Source organism: Periplaneta americana, chromosome 10 (genome assembly GCF_040183065.1).
Source record: "Periplaneta americana isolate PAMFEO1 chromosome 10, P.americana_PAMFEO1_priV1, whole genome shotgun sequence".
Classification (NCBI taxonomy): domain Eukaryota; kingdom Metazoa; phylum Arthropoda; class Insecta; order Blattodea; family Blattidae; genus Periplaneta; species Periplaneta americana.
In genome coordinates this window covers 162929033-162952817 of record NC_091126.1, presented here as the reverse complement: position 1 = coordinate 162952817, position 23785 = coordinate 162929033, and the positions used below count along the sequence as shown (strand labels likewise).

The following is a 23785-nucleotide window of genomic DNA, read 5'->3' as shown; positions in this document are numbered from 1 at the left end:
AGGAATAGGATGACATGATTTAAATATTACTAATGGATTCGATTTGTTTAATATTTCGTAATAGTGAAAATGCATTAGGCCTATAGGTCTGTAAGTTCTCAATTACTTATATAAAAAAGAACTATTTACTTTCAAAACCGATACAATACATAACGGAAAAATACATATTGTTTCTTGTCTTAAACTGAAAAGTGATTCACTTATTACAAAGTTCCTCTTAAAATAAATGAAGTACAGGTTTCTTCCGTGTTTATTATGATTATTAGAGACTGATTAAAAGGGTTGAACAAGTGAACGGATGCCACTGCCATCACCCGATTCCTTCCCCCCACCTCCTGCTGCACAGTTGATGTCTAAGGGATAGAACTGAGCTAGCGAGCAAACTGTCCCTGCAACATACTGCACTGAGATGACTTCTGGTATAGACATTCATAGAGCACCACTACAAAATCTTCTAATCTCTTTTTTTTTTTTTCTCTCTTTATTTTCTCTTTGCATTTCAATTCCAGGCAAGCCGACCTCACTCAGGTCTTCTGTCATCAAACTCGAAGGAGAGCACGTTAAATGTTGCAGAAGCTCTCAGTGTTTCTCCTGAACCAGAAGGAGCAGCATCTGTCGTGTTGAGAAACCATACTGACGATTCTCCAGTTCAGCAAGATAGTGAGTATGAAACATTTGGAGACATTAGCACTTTTATTTGTAAAACGACGTAGAACTTGACAGTATTTGGAATTTCATTAAATTTCTACCACAGTCTACTATATACAGTCACGAAGCTTGGGATGATTTTTTGCCAACAAGTTGCATTTCTCGCGATAGTCGCTAGCCGCTTGGAGCGCTGTGAGTACTAGGAACAATAGACTGTGTCATTGCCATCGTGATCTAATACAGGCCTTAAGGCAAACCATGTGACTCGCTTAACCCGATCACGAAGGGCGGCATTTCAACCATATAAATTAATTGGAATGCATAAAGAGTAACATATATTTCTCTAAAATGTAGGGTAATTGCATTAATAAAATTTAAAACAATGATTAGGGGACACTTCAGATATAATTCCTTGCGAGTTAAAGTGTAATATTATTTTTGGTGTGAAAATTACATTGTTCGTATGTGTAATACCTTCCTTTATTTCGATTAAATATTGCGAAATTCTTGTGCATTCATTTATGCACGATTCAATAATTTTCAGTTGCACCGCACGAATATTTAGATATGTTGAAATTATAGGTTATGTTTACTGTACCAGTTGCCCCTTTCTGTCTAATTTTAGTGGTCTCCAATGCCCTGCCACTACATATGTATGTTATGTCATATGGATATTATAGGTTATGTTTACTATATTTAACTTATATTCCTATATTGGCAATTATACATTATAATTAAACATAATGTCATGTATGACACCCGTCACATTCTATTTGTCTGTATTTTAATACTACAATTGAATACTGAATTATTGCATTTATCTACTACCTAAGAGACGAAGTAACACAATCGTACATACACTAATTTCATAGGAGTGGTATGGTAAATTTTCTGTCTACAATTAAGGAAGGTAGATGTGCTAAATTAAAATCACAATATAAATTCGTTTTTATTGAACCTCAAAATAGCTTCCATTCTAAACTTAAAATGTTGATGCGAACAGATTATGTTAACACGTAAAATTCTCTTCACATTAAAATAACACAGTTTTGTAATTATTTCTGCAACATATTATGCAACAAGAAGTAAACTGAACTTATGGTCACATTACACTAAATAAAGCTTAGCAATGATATGCAATAAAGTTATAATATAATATTTCACTGAGCTCCATACACTGAAATAGAAAACCTGAACAAACATTACGGCCTGGTCTAGATCGAAAAGGCATTGACTGTGTCGTATTTCGCTTTGTTGTGAAAAGTTGTGTAAACTGAAATGTTCGTTATCAATTGTAGTAACTGTAAATGGCTAAAATACAATAATTTTAATAATAATAATATGGGATAAGGAGACGTTTGTGATACTATAAATATTGTAAGAAAAAGAGGTCAGATTTATCCTTCTTCCGAAAGATCCAGGAAGGTGAGTTTATAAAATATAATATATACTTAATGAAAATAATATATAAACCTTATGTATTTCACATTTCAGTAGTGGAAGGAAGGTGTTAATTTTTTCAAAAGAATACGATATCGAAAGTACAATACATTTTATCGTCTGCTGGGGAAAGGGTCTGTGATGAGGTGATAGTAGCGATCCTGGTGGTGAGCAACTATCTATGTTTGCATATTTAGTAAGTATTGAGCTTCGTGACTATATATTAGACTGTGTTTTTACTTCACTATCTATAGTTGTATATAGTTACAGGCACATCCAACCAGTCCTTGTCTCCATTGTCTAGTCTTGGCAAGAGAATCAGACATTCTTTCAGGGAGAAGCAACGAAGCTTCAGACTGAGTAGTGATGCCACCCAATGTAAATCCGACTCCCCAACGAAAGATTGCACCAAATGCAAACAGGTTAACAAATCATCTTGAGTCATTTTACAAGCTCAGAAGTCTTCACAGATGATGTTATTGAGATGAATGTTTGTTTTTCTTTCAGCTGTCTAGTCAAGTGTTAGTATTGCAGGAAGATCTGAAAGCAACAGAGGATGAGTATGAGGCATCACGACAGGTGATTGATATCTTACAGGCCCAAGTGGAAGTTCTTACAAGGGAAAAAGACACATTGTAAGTACGAAGCGAAACCTTCAAATGAACTCTGACATTCACTATTCATGACTGCACTTACTCTTGTTGTGTGTTACGCAACTTAAATGTGTGGATTAGCCTTGAAGTAGCCAGTGTGCATCTCTCTCAAGTGTGTTGTCTTATCATTATCATTATCTGCTTTCACGAAGTTTCTTCATCTGGTATTTTGGACTATCCAACTCATTGTGAGCAATTCTACAGGGTGTTTCATTATTATGTGTAAATACTTTGTGTGTGTGTGTGTGTGTGTGTAATGTAGAGGTGAAACAAAGACTAAAACGTTCTATACAACTTTTCTCAAAACCTTTAATTCCAGAGTTAACGCCATTTTACGTGGAACTTGCGCTCCCAAACAAAGAAAGGATAAAGGCTGGTTCACAATAAACCGGGAACGAGAACCAGAATGAAAACGAGAAGCAGAAGACGTGAATATGAAAATTTTTGATTCACAATAACCCGAGAACGTAGACGACTATGCATATCGATATGCATGTCAATAACGATATGTAAAGTCGATATTACGCATTCTGATGTTATTTATGTATAATTGACCAATGGCGTTCTCTCATGAGTACAAGGCAGCCAACATAAACACAGGTTAACAAACTTCGAAATTTCAACTGAAACATTTCACTAGATACGGTACTATAAATATGCCCATGCATCTTTATTATCACAACCTATTTTAAGTCTACCATAACGTAAAATAATTAGAGAAGAAACATTTGTAATAGAACAAAAAGAAACACAATAGTAGTTACTGAATTGAAGCATGAATATGTAGTGTGTAATACAACCAATACAGTAATAAAATATGATTCACTTACGATCGGTGTTGCAAGATGCAGCTATTGAAAGCCACGTATTCTCCTTCATTTTCTCATCTTTATACGAGGCTTATCGTAAACTTGAGGATTTTCCTCAACACTCAATATTAGAATCTCATCAAATAAAACTTGCTCCATGATGTACAGCATAGAACAAAATAATGCATAGGTTATGTCACGATCTTCTTGCTACAAAATATACGACGACAAAGTAGCTTTTAGATGGCAATAGAATGAATCTAGTGGGCTGTGATCGGAAACGTGAACGCCAAAGTTGAAACTTGGCCAACTCTCCGTTCCCGATCCCGGGCTCCGGCAAGCTTTTCGTTAATTGTGAATGCTCACATTTAAATGTATATATTTTAACAATTTTACCGTTTTCGTTTCCGTTCCAATTCTTGTTTCCGGTTTATTGTGAACCAGCCTTAACACACCAAATGTAAACTAATTATCACTTTCGTACAGTGCATTTGGACTTCAGTACAAAAACAACTGAAGTCACTAAAGCCATATCCTTGGCAGTCCACTTATGCGCGTTTTGTGAACTAAAACCAAACACAGTAAAGAATGTAAAGCAATTTATTATAGACTTTACACATTTGCACAATTCTTAGTGTAATTCGTGTTAAAAGTGCTGTCCCTCAACTTGAAGACATGCCTATGCTCACCGCCTTAGTGATCTCTGAATGTTACACAGCCCATTCAACTCATTACAAACAATTCCACACGCATATTCAATTCGCTGCTGTAGTACTTCTACGTTGGGTACAGCAGAGACATACACTAACGACTTCAGGCGGCCCCGAAGGTAGAAGTCCAGAGGGATCAAGTCCGGTGATCTGGCTGGCCAAGGAGTTGGCCCTGCGCGGCCTATCCATTGATCTGAATACGCAGCATTGAGATACCCCCTTACGTTGCGGCAGTAATGCGCAGGAGCACCATCGTGCATAAACCATAAGTTCACTCGCGTTGCAAGAGGGATATCATGTAGCAGACTCAATTCACGTTCCAAGAATGCGCGATAGATTTCCCCGGTAGAACTCGAGGTCCGAGTAACTGATTCCCCACAATACCACACCAAATGTGTGGGAGAACAGTAATGCCTGTGCAGTTACTATGACGTAGATGCCATCTACTGGAACTCTGGAATTAAAGCTTTGAGAAAAGTTGTATAGAACGTTTTAGTCTTAGTTCCACCTCTACAATACACACACAAAGTATTTACACGTAATAATGAATCACCCTGTATAAGCTTCCAACATAAGTAATTTCTGTGCTTTGGGAACAGTTGGTTGAGATCAAGATGAAATTTTTTTTACTTAATTCTTTTTGTTAATACATGCAGTTACTGTTATGATTACAATTTGATTTGCTCCGAGAGTGACAGTGTATGGTAGGTTGGTATCTATTCAATTCAGAGGGGAATGTGTTTCAGTATATTTTGAGCTTCTGGTTTGATTACATGATCTGATAGATGGTTAATATTGGAGGAGCAGCTGGAAGGATAGGTAGAACGCATAATGAAATTGCATAATGAAAACTCTCATTTATATATTTATTTAACAGATTTTGTAAAACTTCTCAAACCTTACAAATGACTAAGATTCAGTGGCGGTTCCTCAGGGGAGGGAAGGGAGGAACGTCCTCCTCACATTTTTACTTCTTTTGAAAGTAAATACCAAATGAAATGTATGCCTTGAAATTCGAGAAAGATTCGATAATTTTTAAGTTCACAGCTATAAGAAAACCTCGGTTGATCGAGTTTTAAGCCACACGCACTCACGTGCTGCTAGAAAACTGTGAGAAGGATGCGAGATTGTTTGTGTGGAGGAAAGTCAATCCATTCCTCATTTACTGCAGTTAACACACATAGACAACAGCTCGCTAGCGGCCAGAGAAAGAAGCAGAGTTTTAAAGCAAGTAAATGAACGGATAGGGAGGAGATCTTCCTCTGAATCAGCGCATGGGCGGGAAATAGAAACCGACTGGTCTTGCAGCAAGCTCGCTCCTGCTGCCATCTAATGATGCTGCATTCAACCAGACTATAACACGTCATCTAGGAGGAGACACAATAAAAACAGTTTTAATGCAAAGCTATGAGACACCATATAAACTTTTTTTTAAATTATAAATCAAAATATATTCATTACACTTTATATAAGCTATGTTCATGATTTGAAACTTTCGAGGATATCTGAAAGTTGAAGTTGGATTTATATAAAAAAAAGAGGAAGTAGTTCTAAGTTAGTATCGCAGATCTTTTTGGCCTCTGAAATTCACTTCCATTCATTGTCTACTAGACAGGACAACAGCCAAGTTGTCAGTTTTGTACAAATATATTTGAAATTGAAGGTACTGCAAACTACATTATTTTTAACATAAAAAAATTAATCTGCCACCAGCAGTTTTGAACAATAATGGTAGTATGACTTTACAAGAACTAATATTCTTCAAAAGCATTTGATACTGAACTTGTAAAATGTACATGTGGCAACACAGACCACGTGGGTGGGTGCAGTGTTCTCGCTTTCCTAACAGATTATTTTTCATTCCTATTTTCGTAAAACGGTTCTGGTTACGTGTTAGTAGCTGGTCTCTTCCAACACGTATGATGCTGTAGTGTGCGTGAAAAATGCTGCGAGGTTGTAAATTTCCTTATATTTGTTAATTTGTGCATTTATTCAACAATGAATGGAAGTGAAAACATATTATATTTTGGACAATTTAGTAAACTCAGTTTACAAAAACAGATTATTGCTATACAAAAGGGAAGACCAACCCTAACACTACCTGGTCTTACATGTATGCATGTAGGCTAATTTGTAGCTTGTTTCTTTCAAGAAAGTGTCATTTTGCGCTGTTAATTTCTTTCCTCCTCTTAAGAAATATGCAGAAGCCGCCACTGATAAGATTGCATTGTGAAACATAGTTTACAACCATTGGAATCTATCACTTGTGATTTGCATATTGTTAATTTGTTAACATTGTGTAGTGGGCCTCAGATCTTGATCTGAATACGATCAGAGTAGAATCTGTAGCTTTGAAGAAATTATATATGAGCACATGCTGGAAATGTTAACAATGCAGAGAATCTTTGATATGATGTTTTGTATGTTACATAGATTGGAGGCTAACAAGCGAGTGTTGGAAAGAGGGGAGAAGGAAATTCTTGGAATCCTTGAGGAGAAGGAAGCTGCTCTGACTTCACTAGAGCAGCAGTATCGCAAGCTGGGCATCCAAGAGGAGCAGCTGGAAGGACAGGTAGAACGCTTGCAGGATGACGCTGTACTCTACAAGGAGCTTCTGCAGGTACCGATGCCAGTGTGTGAACAAAACGTAAAGTACATTTTGATGGTCTCATGTAATAATTACCTGTTGTTTTTGCCAAGGCTAAGGACAAAGCTATTGTCGACCTGACAAATCAACTTCACGAAAGCAGAATGAGTGCCAAGGAATGTAACACACGGGGAACGCAAACTGATAATGTAGGAGAGAGCTTAGGTGATGCCCTGGTGGCCTGTGCAACACAGAATAAGTTCCTCAATGAAGAACTTCTCGAAGTGAACCAGTTACTACAAGAATCTCTTCATAGGGAAGACAAATTACTTGTGTAAGTGTATATTGTGCTTGGATGCATTTAAAATCTTGCTGATGTACCACATGATTTTGATACAGGGTTGCCATATGTCCCATATTGTATACGATGTCCCATATTTGAGGCCTAGAAACCTTGACCCACATGAAATCCATGCGAGACACCAAAAACCTCATATTTATGGGCATTATATCATAGACTACCAGAGGTTTATTTATTCTTCTTTTACTCCTTTCCCATGCTGTTTATGCGGATGTCATGTTGTAGAATTATAATAAAAGGTAAAAAAAAAAGGTGAAGGTATCCCCGTAACATGCCATGAAGGCACTTGGGGGACATGGAGGTAGAGCCCCATGCTTTCCATGACCTCGGCACTAGAATGAGGTGGTGTGGTCGGCACCACGCTCTGACCGCCTTTTACCCCCTGGAAAGACCCGGTACTCAGTTTTATAGGAGGCTGAGTGAACCTCGGGGCTGTTCTGAAAGTTTGGCAAGGAGAAAAACTCCTGTCACCACCTGTAGAATTATAATAAGAAAGAAGAATTACTCTTTTATTAACATTATTGGCTTTAGAAACGTGACAATGAAGCAAATAAATTTACACCTCCAGCTAACTCTGTTTCAGTTAAAAGTAATTTTATTCGCAAGCAATAGCTATACATGTTATTGATACAGTAATTTTTGTTGGATTGTGTGTAGTATGTGTAGAGACTCTAAAAATGTTTGATAAAAAACTGAGTTTTTCTCGTCCACACGAAACAAAGAGGACGTGTTGAATTAAGAAAATCAATAATCAATCTTCATAATGTATCCAGCTATTTGCTGACAACATAAAGTCCACTATAGTCCACTGTAGTCTATTCAGTTGTTGTTTTTCACGAGAAATGAGGGGTATTTTGATCGGTGTTCGTTATAGATGCATGTTGCTAGTATCCAGAGGTGGGGTGTAGTCAATATATACTGCAGGGCTGTGTCTTCTGCAACTGGTACTGATGATTTTAATTTACTTCTTTTGTGGTTTATGGATGGACAGTATAGAAGAATGTGTTCCAGATCTTCATCATGATTATTACACCACAGACAAGTAGGGTTATCAGAATGTGAAATCTGTGTAGGTACAATTGAGTGACAATGTGACCTGTTCTGGCTCTTGTTAAAAATGTTTGAACATGTCTGGGCAAGTTTTTGTACATTTCCAGGTCATTTAGTTTCTTTTGTACAGACTAAAATTTTTCCTTTGTCAGAAGAGAGCCAATTGTTGATCCATAGGTTTGTAAAATGAGACTTTACTGAAGTAAAAGCATTGGATAGAGATATCACTTGAAGAGGTCTTGGCTGCAAATATGTTTCCTGTTTTGCAATATTATCGACTTTCTCGTTTCCAGGTATACCACAATGACTAGGTATCCATTGAAATGTTATTTCCTTCTGGAGTTCTTTTAGTTTACTTAGTTGTTTCTGAATTGGAATAATTCTATGTGCGTATAGGTTTGGTACATATTTAATTATATTAAATATACCTCCCTTGGAGTCAGTAAGTATGCAAATAGATTTTTCAGAAATTTGAGTAACACACTGAAGAGCAGCACCAATAGCTAGCAATTCAGTTTGAAGAGTATCTGAGATCTGGATGAGGCTTGCAATTTTAAATGTATTTTTAGATCCTTTTGTAATATATAGTATCCGAGTGGTTGAATATTACTTTCAATTTCTAGGGCAACAGTTGACGTAGTTTTTGGTACTCTTTAGGCCGAGTTTTGAAGAACAGAAATTGTTTGTAGATGAGTTGCTGATGCTCCTCCCCATATTTCACATCCATAGATCAATTTTGATCGTATATAAACATTATAAAACAGACGCATTGTCGTGATATCTGATCCCCATTTCCTATTAGCTATGATCTTCAAGAGATTTATTTGTGGTAGACAATGCGAAGCAACATTGGTTAAATGTGTTTTCCATAAAAGTTTTTCATCAAAAATTAATCCTAGGATCTTAGGAGTTGGATTGTACTGAATTTCTTGATTATTCAAATAAATGTGAGGTTTATAGTTTTTTAGGCTATATCTTCTTGTGAAGATAGTATATTCAGTTTTTGATTGTGAGATAGATTCCATTTGGATGCCCAATTACTGATATTATTTACAGCTGTTCGTATAACTCTAAATGATTAGTTTGGATTGAATTCATGGAACATTATTTATTAGTTTATATAAACAAAACCTTTTCAGTTACCTCTTTGCAATCTCTATCGTTAATGCCCCTTTTAAGTTTTATTAATAGAAATAAAATAGTTGTTAGTAATATAATAACTTCGATGGTTTAAGGCCAAGATATTTCTCCTTATACTGTGCTTTAATGTGCTAGTAGGCTATTTGCTGTGAGAAGGTGCTCGCAGATTTCTCTCTTAGAAGTTCCTCGTATTTTCGTCGAGTAAATGTTGCAACTGTCTCTTGTATGTATTTATTTACACTGCAAATGGGCAAGCACCCGGTGGCAGTGGTGTACACAATATAAACAATATACAATAAAATTACAATACACAATACAATTATACAATACACAATACAATTATATACACAATACAATAAGAATACGCAACACAATTTAACACAATAATTACAATTAATAATAAAACATAAAATAACCTAATTTTACAATACAACCTACATATGTATAGGCCCTACATAAGTTTCAATAGTCATTCACTTTACTCTCATCTCACTCACTGTAGTGGCACTATGACGCATTTCACTGACACTTTAGGACACATTTCACTGACAATATAGAACACATTTCATTGACGCTATAAATTATCACTGATCGGAACTATTCACTGCACTGTAAAACCATAACTTTACTGACTCACCTCACTTCACTGATACAACAGCTCAAATAAGACAAATAATTACACCCTTATGCATACTTATAAAACAGAACTACATTTAAGCTAAACATTTCTAGTCTAAGACCCTCTTACACGCTATTTTTTAAATAATTTACAATTCAAACCAAGGGAGTAACTTGTCAGGCTAAATAAATACATGTCACCTTAAAAATTAAATGTTAAATGTCACCTTAATTTTAATTTCCACTTTATACACAACTTTTTAAGTTATTCTGGAATCTCCTTAAGGAAGGACAGCCCTCAAAGACCGCTGCAGGTATGTCATGCCAAGGATTTATAGTTCTATTTAAAAATGAGAATTTACCTACATCTGTTTTCTGTTTCCTACATTGATTTTAAAATCATGATCGTTCCTACCATAGTATGTTGGCTTTTCTAACCGAGCCGTTATGTCTACCCATGCTTTCTGACCTAGATGTGCTCTATACAATGATGTTATTCTAGTTTTCCTACGTCTGTTTTCCAAAGTTTCCCATTTAAGTTCTTTTATCGTATCGTTTCCATCTTCTCTTTTACCTTTAACAAATTTAGCTGCCAAATTTGTTTGTACTCTGGAAACCTGACACCTGTTTTAAGATAATATTTCTTTTTTTCCCCATTTTCAGTTGTTACTCTGTCCTGCATTTTCAAATCTTGTATTGGCTAGTCTTCCAGTGTGGTAAGATTTTTCTGTATCCCCTCAGTACTTCTGATTTACAAAATCATAAATAGAACTTTGCATCTTCTCTCCCCACCAACACTTTCGTTCTCTAACCTATCCTTCTGCATATTAAGAAGTCCATTTATATTTTCTCCATTTGGTTATAATTTTTTCCCTTGATTTTAAAACTGAATTAATGTGAGTTTTACCACGTTTAACATTTCCTGCTAATTTCCTTTCACTTCAGTGAGTCACTTTGACTCAGTCCTCCAGCGATAGTGCACTTTTCATTTTGCTGAACATGTTTTACTCGTATCTAACAACTCTTACACAATACCAGAAGAAATGAAAATGTCAAACAAGAAAGCAAATACCATGGAAGTAAACTGTAGTCTGACCCTGGAGGCCATGTGCAGCAGCCACAACCCTTAACAACCACCTCTTTTTCGCTAGTAATTCCCACATTCCTTAGAGAATTAAAGGATCGGACTTTCAGCACAAATATTTAATAACATTGTCAAAATTAATTTTAACCTTGGACGATAAAGTACAGTGCTGTTATCAAGTTGTCAGAATTTATTTAATGCACTAAACTACTACTTACTTACTTACTGGCTTTTAAGGAACCTGGAGGTTCATTGCCACCCTCACATAAGCCTGCCATTGGTCCCTATCCTGAGAAAGATTAATCCATTCTCTGTCATCATATCCTACCTCCCTCAAATCCATTTTAATATTATCTTCCCATCTACGTCTCGGCCTCCCTAAAGGTCTTTTTCCCTCCTGCTTCCCAACTAACACTATATGCATTTCTGGATTCGCCCATACATGCTACATGCCCGGCCCATCTCAAACATCTGGATTTAATGTTCCTAATTATGTCAGGTGAAGAATACAATGCGTGCAGTTCTGTGTTGTGTAACTTTCTCCATTCTCCTGTAACTTCATCTCTCTTAGCCCCAAATATTTTCCTAAGCACTTTATTCTCAAAATTTGAATTACTTTTTGCTATAGAAGTCGGTTAAAATTGAGTACCGGGTCTTTCCCAGGGGTAAAAGGCAGCCAGAGCGTGGTGCCGACCACACCACCTCATTCTAGTGCCGAGGTCATGGAAAGCATGAGGCTCTACCTCCATGCCCCCCAAGTGCCTTCATGGCATGCTACGGGGATACCTTTACTTTATTCTCAAACACCCTTAACCTGTGTTCCTCTCTCAAAGTGAGAGTCCAAGTTTCACAACCATAAAGAACAACCAGTAATATAACTGTTTTATAAATTCTAACTTTCAGATTTTTTGACAGCAGACTGGATGATAAAAGCTTCTCAACCGAATAATAACAGGCATTTCTCATATTTATTCTGTGTTTAATTTCCTCCAGAGTATCATTTATATTTGTTACTGTTGCTCCAAGATATTTGAACTTCTCCACCTCTTCAAAAGATAAATTTCCAATTTTTATATTTCCATTTCGTACAATATTCTCGTCACGAGACATAATCATATACTTTGTCTTTTCTGGATTTACTTCCAAACCTATCTCTTTACTTGCTTCCAGTAAAATTCCCGTGTTTTCCCTAATCGTTTGTGGATTTTCTCCTAACATATTCACGTCATCCGCATAGACAAGCAGCTGATGTAACCCGTTCAATTCCAAACCCTCTCTGTTATCCTGGACTTTCCTAATAGCATACTCTAGAGCAAAGGTAAAAAGTAAAGGTGATAGTGCATCTCCTTGGTTTAGCCCACAGTGAATTGGAAACGCATCTGACAGAAACTGACCTATACGAAATCTGCTGCACGTTTCAGTGAGACATTTTAATTAATCGAACTAGTTTCTTGGGGATACCAAATTCAATAAGAAGCACTAAACTACTGCATTGTAAAATTATGATAATGTTCTTTAATTTTGAAATCTGGTCTCTTGAAAGAGGTGAAGTTTGGAAAACAGCTATTCAGTGGCTGTTCTGTGGTCGGGGAGAGGTTGGTCTTTAAACCAATTTAAAAATACTTTTATTTCATAATTTTTTTTATTTGTTCTGAAAAAAAACTGTCTTTAAGATTGGTGGTCTCTTAATAGGATTGGTCTTTCAAAAAGGTTTCACTGTACTTCAGTCACCAGAAAAAATATGATGGAAACCTACATCTGTGAAAGATGGGAGAAAAAGTCGATTGCATACTATGAATGTTCTTTGATTGTAATACCACACAAATCACTTAATTGCAACAAAGATTTTATTTTAAACTAGCCGTACCCGTGCACTCCGCTGCACCTGTTAGAAATAAATATGAAGTAATTACATAATTAAAATAGGATGTTTGATCCAGGGAACATTCGTGTTTGATAGAAGGATAAATCGTTTAATATGTTACTTAAATTAAATTGTATTTAAATAATTAAAATGCGGTCATTTTGGTCCAGAGAGCAATCATTTGGTGCAATGACAATTCCTTTAACATGTTTCTTAATTGTTATTACATGCAACCATAGTTTAATGAAGATTGACATATCCTTTCGTTTTAATGTGTATACTTTATATTACTTGCTATATGTTTCAGAAGTTACTGTAATAACATTGTAGAATTATGTCCATCTAGAGAAACTACACTTTCCAATGGTGAAATAATAATTAAACAATTAATTAGCTTCCGATATTACTTCATACAAACACAGATATATTCTCTGTAGGCTATGTTTTATAGTTTTCGATTGTTGTTGTCCAAGGCCCCTTATAGACGAAGTCATTTGTTTTTATTTCAGTACAGCGCCTTAGATGGCATTGTTATTGTAATTTTAAAACTCATTTATCCATTAAATATTAGTCCTATCAAAACTTTGTATAGAATAAAACATATCGGAAATTATTTATAAAGAAATGTTATGTAACATTTTTCATGAAAATTAATAATAAGGGAGATATTTCGATTTATTTAATTCAAGCCCCCTTATAACTCCCCTTTTAAATAAAGTATTTTGAATGTCATATAGCCTAAAATATAAGTTACAACGAACTTAATTTATATTCCAATTTTCATATAAATTGATTCAGCCATTATCGCGTGAAAAGGTAACAAACATCCAGACAGACAGACAGAAATACAAACAAAAATGTCAAAAAAGGGATTTTCGGTTTCAGGATGGTTAATTATATATGTTAACTTACTACTTACTACATACTTACTGGCTTTCAAGGAACCCAGAGGTTCATTGCTGCCCTCACATAAGCCCGCCATTGGTCCCTATCCTGAGCAAGATTAATCCAGTCTCTATCATCATATCTCACCTCCCTCAAATCCATTTTAATATTATCTTCCCATCTACGTCTCGGCCTCCCTAAAGGTATTTTTCCCTCCGGCCTCCCAACTAACACTCTATATGCATTTCTGGATTCGCCCATACGTGCTACATGCCCAGCCCATCTCAAACGTTTGGATTTAATGTTCCTAATTATGTCATGTGAAGAATACAATGCGTGCAGTTCTGCGTTGTATAACTTTCTCCATTCTCCTGTAAATTCATCCCTCTTAGCCCCAAATATTTTCCTAAGCACCTTATTCTCAAACACCCTTAACCCATGTTCTCTCAAAGTGAGAGTCCAAGTTTCACAACCATAAAGAACAACCGGTAATATAACTGGTTTATAAATTCTAACTTTCAGATTTTTTGACAGCAGACTGGATGATAAAAGTTTCTCAACCGAATAATAACACGCATTTCCCATATTTATTCTTATTATTAGTACAGATTTATTATTGGTATAGATAGAATTTTACGAGTTATAACGAAATATTCTCTCTGTATTAGTCATTTGTAAGATACAAGGTTAGTTTGTCAGTGAAATTGTGTCTCCTTGCTGGCTGGTCTATACAAATAACCCATTTGATATGCGCTTGCAGAGAAGCCAGTGAATGGGAGGCTCGCTTCTACCAGATACAGAGCAAGTACATGCTGCTGCTTAATGAACTCCAAGTGCCTGAAAGCAGCCAGGATAACACCAAGTTCCGTGAACTGATTACTCGTCTTATGGGTGACTCTGTCACAGGAAGCACCCCGACTTTAAGGTACACTAGAGTCCTTTTTGGAACTAGTATTTTAATTCTTAATGAAATTATTTGACATCTTGATTACACAACTTTTAACACTGTATCACTTTGGAATATGTATGATAAGTCTTTCTTGTGTTAAATTTTAACATACCTTGTTAACATGTTTCGACCTATTTTGGGTCATCTTTGAAACTGGTCGTTGTTGGTGTTGGTTCGTAGTGTAGAGTCAGAGAGTGTATGTGTTTCGAAATTGAGTTGTGTGTTGAGAATATCGTTCGGGTGTGTTTTTGTGTGTCTGTATATTTCATATTGTTCTAGTGTGTTGAGTTTCTGGCTTTTTGGTTGGATGTGCAGTATTTCCATGCCTGTGTTGATGTCTCTGTAGGTGTGGTTGGCATTTGTGATGTGTTCTGCATATGTGGAGGTCTTTTGTAATTTTTTTATGGCTGTAATGTGTTCTTTGTAACGTGTTTGAAATGATCTGCCTGTCTGTCCTATGTAGAAGTTGTTGCAGGTGTTACATTTGAGTTTGTATACGCCTGTGTGGTTGTATTTGTTTGTTTGTTTGTTTGTGTGTTGAGATGTTTATTGTTGTGTCTTTTTTTGATTTTCTGGCTTATTTCTGTTATTACTTTGTTTGTGTGTGTTATAACCTCTTCAAGTTCCGTGTAGTGTAGAGTGTGTGCTAATTGTAAGTGTAGTTTGTATGCAATCTCAACACACAAACAAACAAACAAATACAACCACACAGGCGTATACAAACTCAAATATACCACCTGCATACAGCTTCTACATAGGACAGACAGGCAGATCATTTCAAACAGGTTACAAAGAACACATCACAGCCATAACAAAATTAAAAAAACACCTCCACATATGCAGAACACATCACTAATGCCAACCACACCTACAGAGACATCAACACAGACATGGAAATACTGCACATCAGAGACCTGCAAGAGAGCGATGCTTAACGATATCTGAGATCGGTTTTACCGAATGCTCTTCGTGTGTAACCGCTCGAGCTCGGGTTTGGCCTCCGCTCGCTCGAGATCGCCCGGGGGATCGCTCCCCTGTCAGAACGAGCGCTCGCTTCAACGACTGTATGCGAAGCAGTATGCTACAGTACTACGTAGTGCAGTATTGGCAGAAATCGAATGAATTCATTCGAATTATTTGATTATCAAAACCATTCGAAATAATAGAAATATTCACAATATCACTCGATTATTCATTAACTTTGCTTACCACCACAACAAGCCGTATGAAGTTATACAAAATATGTACTCGCCTAACAGAATATGTTCCATTTTATGATAATGATAAGAGCTTCGAGTTCAGAATCAAATGACGCAACAATAGAATGATAAGCTTTGAATGTTCTGTGTGGGTGTTGCGTACTGACTCTTCTAACAGCCCCAGAATCTGACCCTGATCTTCATTAAATTAAACACCTGACCTACATGGCGATAAGAAAAAAGAGCGCTGCTCTCAGACTATAGACCTACGTATAGAATGAGTAATCAACATACTGCAATTTTATTGAACAATTCGTTCATGCATTCGAATGATTTCATCCTACAATGGAATAATCATTATAGAAATCATTCGATTGTTCTCAACAATTATATATATTTAGTGGAAATTTAATTAATTACACATTTTTCTTTGTATAGATTGAAATAGCCTGAAATGATTTTCTGTATAAATATATTTCATTCCTACTTAGTTTAACAATTAATCGTGATAATTACTGTAAATGCAAATTAAATGTTTGGTTATATTACTATAAAACGTATATAAAACAGACAAATTACATTTAATACATGATAACTAAAAATGTCTATCGATGTATGAAATGCAAATAATAAATTAGTAGCGATATATTTTGTTTCATCTCGGACGTAGTATGAACTTTACTCATACTAACTTGGGAATATTTTTATTTTTTATTTTAGTAGGTTATTTTACGACGTTTAGGTTATTTAGCGTCTGAATGAAATGAAGGTGATAATGCCAGTGAAATGAGTCCGGGGTCCAGCACCGAAAGTTACCCAGCATTTGCTCGTATTGGGTTGAGGGAAAACCCCGGAAAAAACGTCAACCAGGTAACTTGCCCCGACCAGGATTCGAACCCGGGCCACCTGGTGTGTACAATCCTATGTACTTTAAGGTATTCTTATCTCTTACTTCTCTGAATTTAGTCCAAGCAGAGCTAGTAACTGCTTTCCCTTTTTTCCAATACTCTGACTCTGCTAATTTAATTTTATTTTCGGTATATACTTTCGACATCGTGTCTTGTAATTTTTTACCATCAACAGAGATGGTGTCCGAGCATCTGCTTGAGATCGACGTCGATACTATTGAATCGTCTTCAACATTCGTTTTGATGAAACGTACTGATTAGACAACCCTACAATTCACCTTCTGCTTACTGCTACCGGAAGAGCACTCATGAACACCGAGCGCTCGTCCTCAGACCCGATCGCTCGGTGTGTTTCTTTACTTCGTGATTTATCGGAAATATTCGTAGATGATCGCTATTCATTCCGTCAATGCCTTCCTGGACTGATAACGATATCCCGCGCTCGCTCTGATGCAGGTCTCTGCTGCACATCCAACCAAAAAGCCAGAAACTCAACACACTAGAACAATATGAAATATACAGACACATGAAAACACACCCCAACGATATTCTCAACACACAACTCAATTTCAAAACACATACACTCTTTGACTCTACATTACGAACGCACCCACACAGGAAACAAGAGGCGCCAACACCAACAACGACCAGTTCCGAAGATGACCCAAAATAGGTCGAAACATGTTAACAAGGTACATTAAAATTTAACAAAAGAAAGTACTTACACATATTCCGAAATTATTTGACTTACATGAATTCTTTAAAATGTGTGTTGCAGTTAGGGACAGTGGCGGCTCGTGATAAAATATTATGTGTTTTCACAATTTCGTGGTTCCAAAATCGAAGAGAATTTGAAATCGTACGTTTAGTCTAATATGAAATGTCATGATTCCAATGTTTCACTATCGAAAAAAAAAAAGTATATAAATTCAAAACAACATATAATAATAATAATAATAATAATAATAATAATAATAATAATAATAATAATAATAATAATAATAATGAAACTCAGTCTTTTTATTTCCAATTTTTCTTGGCAAGCCAGTTTACCCAGTTCTTTACTGTTCAAAATTACTTGAACAGAGTTCATTGTTAACGTTTGTTAAAAATGAATACATACCACGGTCTCGTTATTTACAAACGCGTGTGTTCAGTAATATATTTTGATTCACAACACACTGATACACTATAGCCTATACCAGTACTGTAATTCCACTCGCATAGATCACTATAAATACATGCCAGTAAATATTATTCTTAAATATTATACACTGTCATACAGATACTTAAATTCATACCACCACCACAGTCAGCCAGCACGTGTTTGAAAGCCAAACTATGCTATTATGCCGACACTGAAGTATAGTAATTCACAAACTACACTCTCGTAGCAGCACTGTACACGTAAGTAAACGTTCCTACAGTCAGATGCTGACATCTACAGGCTATTAAATTTCCTCCTCGAGTTATAGCACGTGAACGATAGGCATCGATGGACCTGACATCTGTAGGATAGATACTCATCGTGTTCACTTAACGCTTTGTGCTCTTGACGAGTCATAAGCTGCCAGCTAAAGACAATTTTCTCCCGCGCATGCGTGAAATTCCTGTAACCAACTCGAAAAGAGCACGGCTTGTACGTGAACGGATGTTGCCAAGTTTACATAAGAAGTTTATGCAAGATGCGGGAAGTTTAAAATACTCGATTCTGATATTATACATCCCCACTACGTCAATACGGTATCAAATAATAAAACTAGTCGTGCATTAATGGAAACAAGGTGTTCACGTGCTCTTGTGCTCTTATTGACGCACCGCCACTGGTTAGGGATTTAGGCAAATATTGTTGCCAATTTTACAATAGACAGTGATGTGCAGTGTTGTTTTTCAGGAGTCCCAACAAGACATACACTGTGTATGGATTCCAGCAGGATGTAGCCTCCTCTGTTAGCAGCACACCTATGTTGCAGGTATGGAGTTGTCTTGCATTATCTTGTTTTTGTGCATAAGCGATCTGTCATTAACACTGTCTTCGTGTTTGATTACCATTCGAATTTTAACAATACATTTACTCACATTTTGGATGTCCAAGCTCCTTAAACTCATTTGAGGAAGTCATAAGACATGAGTTTTCAGTTGTAAAATTCAGATGTCCGGGTACATTGAATATATAACTTTGAATTGTCTTGGTAGACAAAAATATGAAGTTTAGTCTGTTTGCTCCACCCCTAAGCCATTTATCTTTAAGGGTCGTATTCATAAACGAGACTTTGGACCAAAGTTGACTTTGGAAAGTACAAAGTCACCAATTTCCTATTCACAGTCGACACTTTGACGCAAGTAAACTTCAATCGTGACTTTACTTCGAAGTCGCCGAAAATCTAGACTTTAACTTTGACTTTCGTTCGAGGACATAAGAGGAAAATGACTGATATTTGGAAAATTGTTGAATTTGCCGAGAATATTGATAACATGCAGTAGGGCTATAATATTAAAGCTGTTCATGTTCCTTAGCGTATTATTGTAGATTATAAATTCAAATCAAGCTACAGATTTGATAAACAGACAGTATTAGATATCCTCGTCATGTTTCAACATTCATTGATGAATTATAATCAAAGAGGATTATCTGTTCCACCAATAATACAACTTATTTCATCGCGATCTTACGCTGTACGTAAGGATTGATAGCTTAATATTGATTTTGACTATTTAATTCTATGGAGGATAGGTTATAGGCTACAGTTGCATATGCAGTTAATTTATAATCCTTGGGTCGTCATAATAATGTTTCCTGCATATTGATTTCAAATAATTTTTAAGTAGTTTCTACTGACATGCAGGAAATAACTCTGCCAACTGTCAGCAGGATAATATGTCTCTTTCATAGTCATTTGTTGCATCTTCTTATCTTCTATATATTCAGAATAAAATTATTTTATAATGAAACAATTTGAGGGCTTCGTGTAGAACTAACATAACTACAATCGATGTTTTATTCACAAGAAAATTCTTAACAGGCAATACTATTTCAGATGAACTCTACCATCATGTTTTGCAGTTGCGAATTGTGTTATATACAAGACTGTTCGGAACTGAGTTACGATTTTTGTGACCAAGTAGAATTATTATTATCGATTAGTGTAAAGACCTAAAAATGTCAATTTTTGTACTTACGTTAATTTCACACTAAGCCCTCGAATAATATTATTCTTATGTAAAGCTGCAAGAACGGTTAACAATTGCTTAACATGTACCAATGTTCAATTGTTTCATTGATTTGTGACTCAAAAGATGGCTTTGATTGTGGCAATGCCTACTGTATTTCAACTATCTATTAATTTAATTCGTTTAGAAGGCAGTGATTCTGATTGCCAACATTAGAACAAGATCGTCAAATCTCGACTTACCAAAGTCAAAATCAAAGTCTCAGGAGTATCGTCTATGAATAGGACTTTTAACAAAGTTAAACTTTTACTACTAGAGTCGACTTTGAGAAGTCTTCATCCAAAGTCTCGTTTATGAATACGGCCCTTAGAAATCAAAAGTTGGTTACCTTATCTTTCAACATAGTCTTCCTGTAGCCCCATTGTATATTCCTGTGCATTTGCTCCATTGGCTCCTCGACATCAGTGGCTTTCCAGAAGAAATTCTTTCCAAACTCTGCAAACATCACATTCACAGCTTCCATCAGTTCATTGGTAGAAAATCTCTTTTCACTGAGGTTTTCTTTGAATTTGGGAACAGCCTGAAAAAAAACTAATGGCTAGATTTGGTGTGTGGGTTAGATGTTCTATCAACTCAAATTCTGTGTTAGCTAAAGCAGCCATAGTAAACATGGGATGTGACTGGATGCTTTATTCTGATGGAAGAAAACTGATTTGGTCAACTATTCACGCAATTTTCTTTTCATTTCCTCAAGCATTTCTGAAGTTGTACAATTGTGATTATGATTTCTTTTTGCAAATAATTAACCGTGATCACTCCTTTATCATTCAGAAACTGAAAGCCTCAGCATTCTTATTAAATAACCCTATAAAGGCACGTCTCCACTATTAAACATTTAACAACAACATGTTAAATTGTTTACCATTAACATCCCAACATGTTGATTGAACATGTTAATGCTAATTTCATTTAACACTTTGTCCACACTGTTAAAAATGTTAAACTTGACTTTCTTTGCGTAGTCCACCATAAACAGTCTATGAGATTTTAATATAGATAGTGTTTTATTTTCAAACCTTGAACAATGGACTCAGATGATGATCCGACTTTTGTAATTGCCTCTATTGCTTGTTACAAGGCTTTGAAAATGAAGAAAATGAGAATGTGGATGCGGCAATATCTTAGTAAAAGACACTATGCAGGATACATTCTAAACGAGCTTAAAGTTGAATACAGTATCGATTTCGATTCAAAAACTTGCTGAGAATGTCAGAACACGATTTTAATATAGTGCTGCAAAAATACTTTCTGTTACATCAAAGAAATACGCAATTTAAGAGCAGCCATTTCATCTGAATTAAAAAAATTACAGCGCGATTGATTATCATAGGACCTACGACATGATAGATGTTAAAGGAGTGGGTAATATCGTATAATTATTCTTTCCGAAGTTTTACGAATGTTAACATACATCACCAAATACGACCATTACTGACGTCAACATAACATTAACGTTCAGCGTATGATGAGAGTGCGAAAAATCTCTGTTGTATTCTTGAGAACAATTAAATAATAATTCCAGTTCTCTAAAACACTCGGCCTTCTTAGTTTTGCCGTGTATTCTTTTGCAGACACATCCCACAAATAAGGCCTTTCCATCAGTGCATTAATTTTATTCTAATGTATTTTCTTTCGTCCAACACCAAGGACCAATGATAGTATAAAAACGATCAAGATACGCGCCACAAAATCGGAACTTATAGTTGTTGCTATGGAAACTGTACGAACTTTGCCGAACTGTACCGACGCTGCACGAGCAAATGAATTGACTTGACATGTTTTCCATTTCTGCTGGAAAACACGCCAACATGTTAAAAGTGTTAAATTCAACATACTTAGTTAACATGTTAAGTCAATTGAGATTTGAAATGTCCATATACATATTAAATTCTACATGTTATATTTAACATGTTGTTGTTAAATGTTCAATAGTGGAGACGTGCCTTTAGAGTTACTGGAGTATAAACCTCTGCGGTGGCTGAATGGTCAGACCTTCAGACTGTCACGTAGGTGGCCCGGGTTTGATTCCCAGTCAGGTCTGGGATTGAAAAAATCCATGATGACACTTGTGGACAAGGTCGCAGTTGGGGTTTTTTCTGAGGTTCTCCCGTTTCCCTCAAATTAGGAATTTACATCATTCTGTCACCATTTCTCCATTTCATTATCATTCTGTAGCGTTCTCCGAATGCCGGCCGACAATGCATTGAGGGGGTTGTCCTAGGGACGAGTGGGGTTGCCTGCTCGAAACCTGAACCAGAGAACCTTAATGTGGTTGGCTGGTGTGGGTTTGGGAATGCGTCACCAGAGGGCTAGCACAATAGATCTGAAGAAGGTCGCAGTGCTGGGCCATAGTGCCCCTCTCGTTATAGTACATTATGCAACGAGCCTATAATGATAGTAATTAAGGCGCAAGTATGTTTGTTTATGAAACGAGCGCAAGCGAGTTTCATAATTTTTATACGAGCATCTTAATTACCATTATAGGCAAGTTTCATACGACTTTTTATGCTCGACCATATTCCTAACTTGAAATTATTCAGAAGTATTCATTTTATTCGTATCTGACTGAAGATCGGAAGTGACCTTGTGCATAGCTCGTAAATTGTGAGATGTGCGCAGACGCGAAAGTACTGATTTTTTCCGAGGAACAATAATGTCATTGACCTTGATGTAATCTAGAGAATAACATGAACTAATTTTGATATAACCTGGAAATTGATTTAGAATTGAAAAACGAGATGACAAATTGAATTTATTTGAATATTATTTACAATTAACGCTAATTATTATAGTAACAGAACATAACCTTCTGCGACAGTATTGGATTTCCAGCCTCCGTGATGTTTCCCTCGTCTTTCGATTGCATACCCGAGAATAAGCGAAAACCTGGACTTTAATGAATAGGTGTACTTTAATGACATGCATTAAAGGACTGCTACCAGGTGTATAATTACTACATTACGGCATGGTCGAGCATAAAATTCAATTCAATACTGGAGTATATTTCTTTTTTAGTCTGTCCACTTTAATGAAAATGTTTTAATATTCGACTTTACACATGATTGATAACTTTGTGGTATTTAATTTACATTGTAACATGACTTCATTTACATTGGAGTAATAAGAATTAGGAAGAGGAATGGTGAATGTTATGGCTCAAACTATTTAACATTCTATTCTGTTATTTCGGTGACATGTAATGCTCAAAGTTATTTAATCAGTAGGTTTGTGAAAAGTTTATGCAGGTAATTTCTCTGTAGCAAAACTATAATCACGTTCAGAGTGCTGCATTGGAGTTAAATCGCTTGCTTGAACTCGGTTGAGTGTCGCACCCTCAAGTGAGATACGATCGGTTGTGATACGCTCGTAATAAATAGAAGCACAGTACAAGGTCATCTCACCGACATGTCTTATCTTGTATGGAAGGCGACAGATAAGATACACATATGTTTTGCTCACACGGTAAAAAATAAGGTTTATTTTCTGCGTTTATGGCAAACGTTTAATGGAACGTACCAAAACAGGAACAAGAAGTTATAAATAAAATAGTACCTATGAAAAACTTCGATATACAATTATTATTGCTAATTAATAATTATTCAATAATTGATTTTCCACATATATAATATGATAGGTCCATACATAGTGT

General features: G+C 36.0%; 1 protein-coding gene across 9 annotated transcripts in view; it reads left to right on the top strand.

The window, feature by feature from the left end:
- Window positions 1-23785, top strand: part of LOC138708126 (TBC1 domain family member 2B-like) — a 90195-nt gene that overhangs the window by 14344 nt on the left and 52066 nt on the right. For 8 of the 9 annotated variants that reach the window (XR_011334588.1, XR_011334589.1, XR_011334590.1 and 5 more), the window contains exons 4-10: window positions 510-660; window positions 2353-2510; window positions 2596-2723; window positions 6694-6880; window positions 6961-7181; window positions 14610-14774; window positions 18800-18878. Coding sequence is in view for 4 of the 9 variants with exons in the window: in XM_069838345.1 (XP_069694446.1) it covers window positions 510-660; window positions 2353-2510; window positions 2596-2723; window positions 6694-6880; window positions 6961-7181; window positions 14610-14774; window positions 18800-18878 (1089 nt within the window). In the remaining 5 variants the exon portion in view is untranslated. The remainder of the gene's footprint in view (window positions 1-509; window positions 661-2352; window positions 2511-2595; window positions 2724-6693; window positions 6881-6960; window positions 7182-14609; window positions 14775-18799; window positions 18879-23785) is intronic. The other variant, XM_069838342.1, reaches the window with a different exon arrangement.